Source organism: Hemicordylus capensis, chromosome 14 (genome assembly GCF_027244095.1).
Source record: "Hemicordylus capensis ecotype Gifberg chromosome 14, rHemCap1.1.pri, whole genome shotgun sequence".
NCBI lineage: Eukaryota > Metazoa > Chordata > Lepidosauria > Squamata > Cordylidae > Hemicordylus > Hemicordylus capensis.
In genome coordinates this window covers 13,940,629-13,954,316 of record NC_069670.1, presented here as the reverse complement: position 1 = coordinate 13,954,316, position 13,688 = coordinate 13,940,629, and the positions used below count along the sequence as shown (strand labels likewise).

At 49.5% G+C, this 13,688-nt stretch overlaps 1 protein-coding gene across 8 annotated transcripts in view; it reads left to right on the top strand.

Moving 5' to 3' along the window:
• THBS3 (thrombospondin 3) overlaps positions 1-13,688 on the top strand; it is a 40,469-nt gene that overhangs the window by 14,950 nt on the left and 11,831 nt on the right. For all 8 annotated transcript variants that reach the window (XR_008312131.1, XR_008312129.1, XR_008312128.1 and 5 more), the window contains exons 10-21: positions 296-373; positions 1,154-1,306; positions 2,204-2,314; positions 4,189-4,296; positions 4,966-5,125; positions 5,448-5,566; positions 7,253-7,305; positions 7,913-8,106; positions 10,381-10,559; positions 11,813-11,861; positions 12,176-12,372; positions 12,935-13,107. Coding sequence is in view for 4 of the 8 variants with exons in the window: in XM_053277317.1 (XP_053133292.1) it covers positions 296-373; positions 1,154-1,306; positions 2,204-2,314; positions 4,189-4,296; positions 4,966-5,125; positions 5,448-5,566; positions 7,253-7,305; positions 7,913-8,106; positions 10,381-10,559; positions 11,813-11,861; positions 12,176-12,372; positions 12,935-13,107 (1,574 nt within the window). In the remaining 4 variants the exon portion in view is untranslated. The remainder of the gene's footprint in view (positions 1-295; positions 374-1,153; positions 1,307-2,203; positions 2,315-4,188; positions 4,297-4,965; positions 5,126-5,447; positions 5,567-7,252; positions 7,306-7,912; positions 8,107-10,380; positions 10,560-11,812; positions 11,862-12,175; positions 12,373-12,934; positions 13,108-13,688) is intronic.

Genomic DNA, 13,688 nt, shown 5'->3' with positions numbered 1-13,688 from the left:
TCTGACTCAGTATGTGGCAGTCTCCTATGTAAGCATCTGCTTTGCATGCAGAAGGCCCCAGGTTTAATCCCTGGCAGCGTCTCCAGGTAGGGCTGGGAAAGACTCCTGTTTGAAAACACAGAGAGCTGCTGCCAGTCTGTGTAGACAGTACTGAGCTAGCTGGACCAGGAGTCTGGCTCCGTAGAAGGCAGCTTCCTCCGTTCCTAAGGGGGCTATGAGCAACCTATAATTTGAGCACCGGCTGCCCCCCGCCACGCCCCGTTCTAGGCCACGTCCTCTCTCCCTTCCCTCCCAGGTTTGTGTGGACATCGACGAATGCAATGACGGCAACAATGGCGGGTGTGACCCCAACGCCATCTGCACCAACACCGTGGTGAGTCCGTTCTCCGGGGACGGGGGTCAAGGGAACGGTGGGCTGGTGCCGGGCAACCAGTACGGAACGGTGGGCTGGTCACTCAGGCCCCAACGGCCAGAGAGGGTGCAGGTGCACGGAGGCAGTCTGGGATGGAGTCCGTATTCCAGACAGGGTGGCCAAGGCAGAGAACCCTGCTGGACCGGCCGAAGGCGCCAGCCCAGGGTATCATTTCCTACAAGAGAATAAGGATGCCCCTGAAGAAGAGCACACACTCCAGATGTGCCAAGCTTTGCAGATTGAAGCTGTCGTCAACTTATTTTATATTATATTATTTATTTATTTGATTTATATACCGCCCTTCCAAAATGGCTCAGTTATATCCCTGCTAACTGAGCAGAGAGACACCTTTCAAAGTGGTGGTTTTCTTATATTTACCAGGAGGAGAGCAACTGGCCCTCTCCATCCCCAGCACAGCACCCCTCCAGTGGCTGTTGCTGGTGTCGGCCTTCTGTTTCTTTTTAGATGGTGAGCCCTTTGGGGACAGGGGGCCATCTTCTTTATTCCCGCTTTGAGAACTTTGGTTGAAGAGCAGTATATAAATATCCGCCACCGCCATAGTTTTTCAGCGCCTGCTTTCCCCTCAAGGAGTGCCTGGCCCCCAGAGCTCCGGGTTCAAATCCATGGGGGTGCTCAGAAGCCAGGCTCTCTTTGTTACTGATATTTCTAACTTTTCAGCAAAGGTTCCCAAAGTGGTTTACATATAGATGTCTCCCATCCTCATTCCACGTCTCTCGCCAGGGATCCTACAAATGCGGGCCTTGTAAATCCGGCTTTGTGGGGAACCAGACGGGGAGCTGCGCCCCGCAGAAGACCTGCCAGAGCCCCACCCACAACCCCTGCGACATCAACGGCTACTGCCTCTTTGAGCGGAACGGGGACGTTTCCTGTGCAGTAAGTCTTACGGGCTGGGTTTTGGGGAGGAAACCTCTCGCGGACCTGCCAGCATCCTCTTTCCAGCCGTGGCCACCCAGATACTTCCACGAAGCCCACAAGCTGGGCACGAAGCCTTCTCCTGCTATTGCTCTCCGCCAGCAACTCTGCCATTCAGAGGTAGACTGCCTCTGAGCATGGAGGTTCTGTTTAGGTATCGTGAGGCTAGAATCCTCCTCCTCCTCTTCCTCTGTGTGTGTGCCTACTCCTTTAAAGCCACCGAAGGGAGAGCCACATTTTGTGGTGGCAAATTCATAAATCAACCACAGGTTATGTGGAAGAAGCGCTTTTGACCTTTGCCAGATCTTCTGCTAGTCAGATTTGTTGGACAACCACAAGTTTCTGGCATTCGGAGAGAATGCCACACAGTACAAAATGTTATAAACCCCTTTGATGTCTCTTGTGTGTATGTGTGTGTCTGTCTTTATTTCATTGATATACCGCTCATCCTAATGTGGCTCGGGGCGGTTTACATCATAAATTCAACCCACTTAAAATCCAACATTAAGGCACAACATAAAAGCAATCAAAATATTAACATGGAACCCATTTTTAAAGCCACTTAAAACCAATTAAATGTTATTAAAAGCCAGGCTGAAAAGATGGGCCTCGATGGCTGTCCGGAAGGGCCTCCAAAGAAGATAAGCCTCTTAATTAAAAGGCCCCCAAGACGCGGACTGTTTCTCGTGGGGGAGGTTCTCCAGCCCCCGGATCGGTTTGATAGCTCCTCGCTGTACTTTCCCCGGCTCTGTGATCTCTTTTGAAGCACACAATATTTCAACCCACATGGGGGGGCCACGCACGGTCTTTCCACCCCATTCCCTGCAGACACGGTGTTCTTTTTGCTCTCTCCTGCAGTGCAACGTGGGTTGGGCGGGAAACGGGAACATTTGTGGACCCGACACGGACATCGATGGCTACCCGGACGAACCGTTGCCCTGCATAGACAACTATAAGCACTGCGTCCAGGTAAGAAGGGGCGAGCAGAGAAAGGAACTCCCAGGCAGCGCTGGAACGAAGCGCTGACTGGGGCGAATCGGGAGCGTTCCTCTCGATTCTGGCCACGCCCCCCGTGTCTGCTGTTGGCGTGGGGGGCGTGGTTAGGGTGTTGCACTGGCGGGCGTGTATCGATTTGCAGTGGGATGGGGACCACCAGGTGTTTCCTGTGCCCCCTAAGCACTCTTAAGATATTCCTCTCAGGGGATGGGACTGCTTTGGGAACAGAGAAGGTTCCAAGTTCCCTCCCTGGCGGCATCTCCAAGAGAGGGCTGAGAGAGACTCCTGCCTGCAGTCGTGGAGAAGCCGCTGCCAGTCTGTGTGGACAATACTGAGCGAGATGGACCAAGGGCTTGACTCAGCAGGAAGCAGCTTTCTATCTTCCTAATCTGAAAAGAAACCGAAGAGAGACCCCAGCAAGGTCTCATTTATTATTTATCGTTAGCATTTGTCCATTCCGCCTTTTCGGCCCCAGATGTCCCCCAAAGTGGCTTCCATAGCAAAAGGAATGAGAAAGCTGGTTCTCTGCCCCCAAGGAGCTTGCAGTCCAAAAGGAAACTTGAGAAACCCCAGCAAGAGCCCCTAGGAGTGATGCTGTCCTGGGATACAGAGAGAGAATTCCCCCCCCCCCCGCAGGATGGAAGAGACTTGAACAATATTAGAAGTATAAAGACATATATGAGACTTTGAAGTATAGAGAAATATGAGAAACTTAAAGATGAGACCTCACAGATATAAATGTGAAGATAAATTAAAGTATACATATAAGAAGGTGTAAATATGAGACTTTAATGATACAAATATGAATATTAATTAAGATATAAACGTTAGAATTAAGAAATATGACTTTCCAGAGTGCCTCCTGAGCTCATTAACAGGCCGTTTAATGAGGCTGACCTTTGCCTGGGTGGGGCGGGGGGGGTGGAGCTCCAAGAGAGCCGCCATTTTGGAAGGACGCCCCTTGACGCCATTTTGAAAAGGGGCCCATTCTTGGCAGAGGCCGCTTAACAAGGCCGACCTTGGCCTGAGGAGGGGCAAAGCTCATTTATTATTGATGGCGCACCTGCCCACTCTGCTTTTCAGCCGCAGGGAGGAAGTCAGGCTGGGCTGAGGAGAAGCAGTCGTGCTCTCGCCCTGTTCAGAACGAGAGCGCCTCCATTTTGGAAAAGGTGCCTCTTGGCCTGGTCAGCAGAGGCCGCTAAACAAGGCTGACCTTTGCCTAAGTGGGGGATACTCTATTTATTATTTATGGCTAGCATCTACTCCCTCGGCCTTTTCAGCCAACAATGTTTCCAAAGGGATTTCCAGAGCAAAAGGAACAGAAAGATGGTTTCCTGCCCCAAAGTGGCTTCCAATCTTAAAAAGAAAGAAAAAGAAAAATAATAAGAAAAAGACACACAAGGGAGGCACCAGCAACTGTCCCTGGAGGGAAGCCATGCTGAGGTGAAGTGGGACAGTTGCCCCCCCCCCCCCCGTGCTGAGGAGAAGAGAGACTCCATTTTACAAAGCGCCTCTTTGCCCACTTAGCAGGATGTTTTATTTCAATTCGTGCTCATTGTGGGACATGCTTATAAATTTTGGGGAGGGGCCTCAACTGGGTGGTCGCGTTTCATACGCAGAGAGTCCCAGGTTCAGTCCTTGGTTGGCGGCATCTGCAGGCAGGGCTGGGCAAGACCTTGAGAAGCGGCTGCCGATCAGAATAGCCAGCCCTGAGCTGGCTGGGCCAGTGGCCAGACTCCGTAACAGGCAGCTTCCGATGGTTCGTATTCAGCGATTAGGCTAGATGGATCAGTAGATGAACCCGGTCGACGGCGCAGCACCTGATTTCTTGCCCCTGCTTCTTCCAGGACAACTGCCGGCTCACGCCCAACTCGGGACAAGAGGACGCCGATAACGACGGCATCGGGGACCAGTGTGACGACGACGCGGATGGCGATGGGATCAAGAATGTGGAGGTACACTAAAGCTTGGCTTCCTTGGAAGTGAGACGGAGGTGTCCAGGGCTTGCCCATCACAGAGATTCTCAAGCTTGGGTCCCCAGATGTTGGACTACAACTCCCATCATCCCCAGCCACCGTGATGGAAAGGGGGGTGATGGGAGTTGTAGTCCAACACCCTCTCTTGAGAATCCCTGCAAGAGGGAGGGACTCCAGGACCTCACAGACTGAGGAAGATTCCCCCCACCCCATTTCTGCACCTTCCCATTTCCCCCTTTGCTCCAAAGCACTTGGGTGAAGCAGAGAAGAAGTTGTTGTTGTTGTTGTTGTTTAATACATTTCTATACCGTCCAAAATGCAAGTTGCAGCTGGAAAATCCTGTAAGGGGAAAAGAGCAATTTTTGTGTGTGTGAGATATCTATCTATCTATCTATCTATCTATCTATCTATCTATCTATCTATCTATCTATCTATCCATCCATCCATCCATCCATCCATCCATCTTCCTCTCCTCCCTATATATGTATATATTCTTCCAATTACCCATTTCCAGAGAGCTGTTGCCAGTCAGAGTAGATTTTGGCCTGGAGGGCGAAATGGTCTGACACGCTGTCAGGCAGCTCTGTATGTCCCCCATCCAAACTGCGCTCTAAATATGGCCGCATATCTTCTTTCTCACTAACCCAGGATAACTGCCGCCTCTTTCCCAACAAAGACCAGCAGAATTCGGACACCGATTCTTTTGGGGACGCTTGCGATAACTGCCCCAACGTACCCAACAATGACCAGAAAGACACAGACGGCAACGGGGAGGGAGACGCTTGTGACAACGATATCGACGGGGACGGTGAGGGCAAGCGAGGGCTGAGGAGTGAGGGTCAGCGAGGGCTAAAGAGGAAAGGGAAGATGAGGTTGCCGCTATTGGGCAGTGGTGTATGATTGGAAAACCACCAAATCGAAAAGGGGATTAATGAAGAAAAAAAACGTGAATCGGTGTTGGTTTGAATGCATCGCTTAATTGGTTGCAAACCACTTTTGAGCATATTTGTGCCCAGGAATGTGACGGTGACAGGCATGGTGCTGGATGAGGCCGCTTTGAGTCCGAGGTGCTTGGGCCTGGGTCAGAGCGGAGTCTTTCTCTTTCTCTCTCCCCCCCGCCCTTCGCACAGGAATCCCCAACGTGTTGGACAATTGCCCCAAGGTACCCAACCCGCTCCAGACGGATCGTGATGAAGACGGGGTGGGTGATGCCTGTGATAGCTGTCCGGAGACGAGCAACCCGACTCAGGTATGGGTGAATGCCCACCACTTTGCCCCTGGTGAACGCAGCAGTGGGAGAAGAGGCTGGTGGGGTATCTCCTGAGCAAAGAGGCACCTTTTAAAAGTGGCGCGTCTCTTTCTTGAGCAGGGGGAGAGCAACTGGCCCTCTCCACCCTCAGCACAGCATCCATCCAGTGGCTGTTGCTGGTGTCTATCTGATGTTTCTTTTTTTAGATGGTGAGCCCCTTTGGGGACAGGGAGCCATTTTATTTACTTATTCATATCTTTGTAAACCGCTTTCGGAACTTGGGTTGGAAAGTGACATATAAATATTTGTCGTAGTCGTAGACCAGACGTGGGGGCCATGAGAGGGGCTAGTCCTCACTGAGGTGGACAACCTGCACCTGGACTTTACCACTGTATTGTGCCTTTATGGTGCAGTGCTGTTAAAACTGCTTTCATTTAGAATAAGGCCGCTGAATCGCGGTTTATAAAACTATGCATGGACTGGGGAAGTGGAGATTGTAAATGTGGGTTGAGTTTGTCTCCCTCTCCCGTTACACTAAAAGCAGGGAATCACTCAATTTTATTTATTTATTCATTCATTCATTCATTCATTCATTCATTCATTCATTCATTCAATTTTTATACCGCCCTTCCGAAAAGGCTCAGGGCAGCTTACAATTAAAACAGAAACCATTAAAACCAAAAACAATTAAAACAGAAATATAAATATAAGCACCAATTAACAATTCAAACATCTTAAAAAGCAATTAAACAATAAGAACAATTAAAACCCTAAAAACCAGGTTAGAGCATTAAAACAATTAAAACTAATTAAAACCCTGGAAGGCCAGGCCAAACAGGTAGGTTTTAAGGGCTCTCTTGAAGGTCAATAAGGAATTAAGATTGGCAGGAAATTCAGGACGGATCAAAGGAAGCACTTCTATATACAGAGCCAGTGTGGTATAGTGAGTGCTGGACTGGGAGCAGGGAGACCCGAGTTCAAAACCCTGTTCTGCTACGCAACTCAACACTGGGTGACTTTCACCCAGTCACTTACCTCTTGGTCTGACCTATTTCACAGGGTTGTTGTGAGGATCAGCATAACTATGTATGCTTCTCTGGGCTTCTTGGGAGAGAGAGAGCAGGATATAAACACAGATAAAGAATCTGTCATAGGACTTGGTGATGGCCAGCCATCTAAATGGCTTTCAAAAGGGATTATCCAAGATCATGGAGGAGGAGGCGGCAGAGAGGTTAAAGTAGAGGATAATACAGGCCAGGCCTGCATTTACTCGAAAAGAACAGGACTCTGAATTTAAGATGACCTTCTGATTTCTAATATTTAAAAAAACTTGGGAAAAACCTAGTCTTGGATTCCGTACTTGTGTCCGTTTGTGGTTGCATTCGTTTGTATGAAGACTTGAGGGTGTGGAGTCAACATGTGTTATGGGAGAGAATTCTTCAGTGGGATCTCCTAACTGGGTTGGGCTTTCAAAGACTGGATCATAGTTGGAACATTGCACAATGTTTCCATGTACAGATGCTGTTGTCTTATTTTAAGAGTCCCAGAGTAAAGGTTGGGATGGCTGACCAGTTAACGTAGGGCTCAAATTTGCCAAGATTTCATGTGTTTTTAAAAGTCTGTTGGCACAGATTGTGTGTGTGTGTGTGTTTTGATTTGCTCACCGGATTTTTTGGCTTATTTCAGACAGATGCAGACAGTGACCTGGTGGGTGATGTCTGTGACACCAATGAAGACAGGTGAGTAAGAAAGATGCTTGAAAGTGTGGAAACCTATCCTTGTAAACCTGTGCTTAATTGGTCATGTGCATCTTCGTCGCTTCTCGGGATGGCTAGTTTGTTTTGCACTTTCCACGGAGTTATGTGAACTTCCCACTAAGTTATGAGTAGCTGTGTGCTGTTGTTGGCTAAGGCGCTCGGCTACGGCTCAAGAAGTCCCCGCTGGTTAATAAATGATTATGTTATTGGAATGCACATTTGCAACTTTTATCTCACTGGATCGGAATCCGTTTTTACGACTTCGATTAAAAAAAAAAATCTTTGAAAAAGAGATGGGGTCCTCGAGAAGTGTCACACTGCCCCCTAGTGACAGGATGGCTCCTTGGAACATCCCGGCACCCTTCTCCTTCCAGCCTCGTTCCTGCTTCCTCAGGGGATGGGGCTGTAGCTCAGTGCTGGAGCATCTGTTTTGCATGCAGAAGGTCACAAGTTCAACCCCTGGCTTCTCCAGGCAGGCTGGGAAGTAGGAGAGATTTCTGCCAGAAACCTCATCCGTGCAGCTCGGTGGAGCAGTAGTCTGACTCTGCATATGAAAGCTTTCTGTATCCCTTGTGTTCTCTTTATCCAGTGATGGTGACGGCCATCAGGACACCAAAGACAATTGCGCAGAGATCCCCAACAGCTCCCAGCTCGATTCGGACAACGACGGCTTAGGGGACGAATGCGACAATGACGACGACAACGACGGAATCCCCGATTACGTGCCCCCCGGTCCAGACAATTGCCGCCTCGTTTCCAACCCCAACCAGAAAGACTCGGATGGTGAGTGCTGTACCGTGAAAATTGGTGCCAACTCCTGGTCTGACTGAAGTGATCCTGTTCTAGGCTGAACCAGGGCCTCTGCCAAGGCCGGAAGCTGAAAGGGACACAGACTGTGGGTCCCTCCGAGGGGGATGTGATCAGGATTCCTGGTAGCTCTGAGCATACGAATGTAAGAACAGCCCTGCTGGATCAGGCCAAAGGCACAGCTTTACGCAGTGGCCAGCCAGGTGCCTCTGGGAAGCCCGCAAGTGGGGCAAAGAGGGCAGTTCCCCCTCCCGTTGCTATTCCCTTGCACCTGGTGTTCACGGGCATGCCCCCTGCCCCGATCCTGATGGAAACATACAGCTATCCAGGCTAGCAGCCATTGATAGCCCTATTCTCCGTGAATTTGTCTAATCCCCTTTTTAAAACCATCTGGATTGGTGGCCCATCACCACATCCGGTGGCAGGAAATTCCATAGTTCCGCTTCTCTACACATTGTGTCAAGAGGCCGTGTCTGTCCTGAATCTCCCAGCACTTCGCATCAGTGGATGATGCCAGGTTCTAATATTATGAGAAAAACTTCTTTTCATCCACTTGACCCACATTGTACATAATCTTATACAACTCTGTCATGCCCCGCCCACCCCAATCCCACTTCTGTCTAAACTAAAAAGGCACAGACGTTGTAGTCTTAGCTTGTAGAGGAGTTGCTCTGGCTCTTCTCTACACTTTTTTCTAGCTCTACAATATCTTTTTAAGGTGCTTTTTCTAGCTCTATGACATTTCCTAGCTCTACAATATCTTTTTAAGGCGTGGTGACTGTACCTTAAAACAACCAGGTACCAGAACTGTACACCGTAACCAGGTGTGGCCTCACCATAGATTTGGATAAGGGCATTACTCCATTGGTAGTTGTATTTTCAGTCCCTTTCCTAATGATCCCTAGCATGGAGTTAGCCAGCTTTAGAGCAGGAACCCACAAGAGCTGGGTTCAGCGACAGAAGAGTGACCTTGCTGTCGTGGCTGATGCTAAATCGGTTATATTTTTCAGTGCCAGGGAAAAACTTGCTTTTTTTTGTTTGTGTTTTGATTTACCCAGGCTTCCCAGAATGTGATTTAACTGGGGTTTCTTTGTAACTGGTATTCGTTCTTTTAGTCACTTTGCTCTGTGGCTTTCGTTATTTTCTTGCAGCTTTTCATATATGATGATTATGTTTTTGCAGCATTGTATTTGTTACACTCGCTACCCTGAGAGGTTTTGACTGAAGGGCAATATACCGATGTATTAATATTTACTTTAGACTGCTATAATTCCTAAGCACCAAGAAAGACTGGGTCACAGCCTCTTATTTCTATACAATCTATTCACCAAAGCTGCGCTGGGCGTTTACAAGAGCTCGCTTGAATGCTTTACCCTCAGCGATGCTAGTAGGGAAATTTGAGAGAAAACCCTATGAGGAGAGACTATGCCTCTGCGGAGCTGCTCCCGAAACATTGTCGCATTCACTGTTACATTGCCCACTTTATACTGATGAAAGAGATTTATTTTTATCTCGGTATCTGAAAGATCTCCAAAGCCACTCAGTTGAGACAATCCTTATATGCTTATTAGAAGACAGGGACCCAACAATATCCCTGGCGGTTGCTAAATTTTGTTATACATTGACCAAACTAAGAGAAGCTAGAGCACAGCAATCGGATACTGTCAAAGATTCCTGATTTTAGATATTTGATGACATTTTAGACTTTGTTTCCATTATTATTTTCTCTTTTCACCGTGTATATTCTGTGTATATTGATGTTTGATCTAAGATCGTAAATAAACTACTAAACTAAACTAATATTTACTTCTATAGCACCATCTGCTCAGGAGTGCCCCGAGGAATTCCACTTGTCTGGTAGAAACTTGTTTGGTTTCCCTTGGAAGTTAACTTAAGAACAGCCCTGCTGGATCAGACCCGTCTAGTCCAGCATCCTTTCTCCCCCAGTGGCCCACCAGATGCCTCTGGGGAGCCCACAAGCAGGAGAGGAAAGCATGCCCCTTGCCTCCCCTGTAACTGGGATTTGGAGGCATCCTGCCATTGATAGACTAGTTCTCTGTGAATTTGTCTAAGCCATGCAAGTCTTTCTCCTCTTTGCCTTTTCAGCAGCACACAGCTCCTTCCTCTTGGCAGAGTCTCAGTTTGATTGCCCCTTCTTCTCTTTCTTCTCCTTGCCCCACTTTACACGGCACCCCTCCTTTCTTCCTCTCCCCCTTCAACCACCTGCCAATTCTTACCCTCCATGAACAGGCAATGGCGTCGGGGATGCGTGTGAGGAAGACTTTGACAACGATACGGTGGCCGACCCGATGGACGTGTGCCCGGAGAGCTCCGAGGTGACGCTGACCGACTTCCGGGCGTACCAGACGGTCATCCTGGACCCGGAGGGTGATGCTCAAATTGACCCCAACTGGGTGGTTCTCAACCAGGTATGCTTTGAAAGAAAGAGCATTGCACAGATTTCAGAAACGTGACTGTATGCCTCTTTTTAAAAATTATTTTGCGGAAGGGAGGCAGGGCCTCCGGAGCATCATGTAGGATCCTGGGGAGTTTTAAATGCCAGATTTTGAATTGACAGGGGGCCAAGGGGACAGGCTGTACCTACTGAATCATGTGCACAGATCATAGTTACATAGGAAGCTGCTTTATACTGAGTCAGACCCTTGGTCCAGCTCAATATTGTTTACACTGACTGGCAGCAGCTTCTCCTGGGTTTCAGGCAGGAGTCTTTGCTATAGCCCTCCCTGGAGATGCTGCCAGGGACTGAACCTGAGAATTTATGCATGCAGGGCCTGTGTTCTATCAGTGAGCTATCCCCATTGGGAGCTGCCTTATACTGAGGTCCATCTAGCTCAGGATTGTCTACACTGACTGGCAGTGGCTCTCCAAGGTTTCAGGCAGGAGTCTCTCCCCGTTCTACCTGGAGATACTGCCAGGGTTGAAGCTGGGGCCTTCTGCATGCAAAGCAGATGCTCTACCTCTGAGCTGCAGCCCCATCCCCAAAGGCGGCATACATGGGGTCTCCCATCCAGGCACTGACCACACCAAGACCTGCTTAGCTTCATCAACGTGTGTGCTTCGTGTGCCTTTAGGCCATGCTCTGGGACCCAAGGAGAGTCCCAGAGAACCAAAGGGCTCTTTAACTCCTTCCTCCCAACATGAAGAGTAATGGAGGCTTTGGCGGAGTCTTGCTCTCAGGCAAGGCAACGCTTCACCCCCTTGTTGGCCCTCTCCACCCCCAGCCCAGTACTTCCAGTGACTGTTGCTGGTGTCTGTCTTGTGGTTGTATTAAAGGTGAAATGTGCCGTTGAGTCGGTGTCAACTCCTGGTGATCACAGGGCCTTGTGGTTGTCTTTGGCAGAATACAGGAGGGGTTTGCCATTGCCTCCTCCCACACCATGTGTGATGAGGCCTTTCAGCATCTTCCTAGATCGCTGCTGCCCGATAGAGGTGTTTCCCCTAGTCTGGGAAACATACTGGTGGGGGTTCAAACTGGCAACCTCTGGTTAAAAGCCGCTGGGCTTTTTAAATAACAGGGCCGACTCCTTGGAATCGGATGCTGCATCCCTGGGGTCAGACAGAGCTGCTAGCTGCTTATTCCTTCTGTAGGGTCGCATCATCTCTAACCCACCCTCCCGCCCCCCGCCTAATCTCTGACCCTTTTAATTTATCCCCACCCCAGGGCATGGAAATCGTCCAGACGATGAACAGCGACCCAGGTCTGGCTGTAGGTAAGAAGCATTTATATACTTTGGCCTGGCCTTCCAGGATTTTTAAATTGTTGTAAGGGGTTTTTAATGTACTGGGTTGTTGTTTTTTAGGGTTTTTAAATGGGTTTTTAATTGATTTGTTTTATGGTATTTTAGGATGGTGGGAGGTAAAAGGTGGGACGCATAAGAAGCCACGGTTTCCTTGGTGGCTGAGTAAACGAGCTTGAACACAGGTTCTGTTTTGAGTGTAGCAAGTGTGTAGATATAGATATACCCCTTCCCCACTTTCTCATGGTGGCATGGTTGCTAACCCTTCCCACCCCACTCTGCGCCAGGGTACACGGCATTCAACGGGGTGGACTTCGAGGGCACCTTCCACGTGAATACCATCACCGACGATGACTACGCCGGATTTATCTTCGCCTATCAAGACAGTGCGAGCTTTTACGTGGTCATGTGGAAACAAACGGAGCAGGCGTACTGGCAGGCCACACCCTTCCGGGCCGTGGCCGAGCCTTGCTTGCAGCTCAAGGTTGGTAATACGAATACGACAAATGTTTATACACCGCTTTTCACACTCAAGTTCCCAAAGTGGTTTACGTAGATATAAATAAATAAAATGGCTCCGTGGTCCCCAAAGGGCTCACAATTTAAAAAAAAGAAACCTAAGATAGACACCAGCAACAGTCACTGGAGGGATGCTGTGCTGGGGATGGACAGGGCCGGTTCCTCTCCCCCTGCTAAATATAAAGAGAATCACCACGTTAAAAGGTGCCTCTTTGCCAAGTTAGCAGTTAGCATTTCAGGCAGTGTTTGCTGCCTGACAGCCTTTATTGCCCTTCCTCCAACGAGGGAGAGAAAGAGAAATAAATACTGTCAGGCAGCAAGCGCTGCCTGAAGGATGAGGAAGAGCTCGCTTGGGCTATCCCAAGCCTGGGCCACACCTACTTTGCGCGTGACATCAAAGGGGTGTGAAAGGGGCGTGGCCTGGGCTTGGTTAGCTAAGGGGACAAGTCAGGCTTGCGACCACCAGAGCAGCTCTCCCCTCCTGTTGATAATGCCTCCTCCTTTTTTCCTGCCCTCCCCACCGGCAGGCGGTGAAGTCCAGCACGGGTCCAGGTGAATACTTGCGCAATGCGCTGTGGCACACAGGCAACACCGCTGACCAGGTGCGGCTGCTCTGGAAAGATCCACGCAACGTGGGGTGGAAGGACAAGACCTCTTACCGCTGGCGCCTCTTGCACCGGCCCCAAGTGGGCTACATCAGGTGAGCAGCGGGGTGTGTGTGTGTGTGCACGCCGATTTCTGGGCTGGCTCTCCTCTCCTTGTAGTTTTTTTTAGTCTACGCTGCAAGTTATCTGGGGAACTTTCGGCATGAATTTTGGTCCATCGAGCTTCTCTTTTTCACTGCGTACGGGTGCCAGTTTCACAGAAGTCGTGGCACTCAGTGGTTACCATTCCCTCCATCCCAGAATATCCTCTTAGGAACATAGGAAGCTGCCATATACTGAGTTAGACCCTTGGTCTATCTAGCTCAGTATTGTCTTCACAGACTGGCAGCGGCTTCTCCAAGGTTGCAGGCAGGAATCTCTCTCAGCCCTCTCTTGAAGATGCTGCCAGGGAGGGAACTTGGAGCCTAGGAGCTCTTCCTAGAGTGGCCCCATCATCCCCTAATAGGAATATTTTCCAGTGCTCAAACATCAAGTCTCCCATTCAAATGCAACCAGGGCAGACCCTGCTTAGCTAAGGGGACAAGTCAGGCTTGCTGCCACAAGACCAGCTCTCTTCAGATACCACCGCAGGGTGGCATAGCATCCTGAGGACCAAAAATATTGGCCTGCAGGGGGC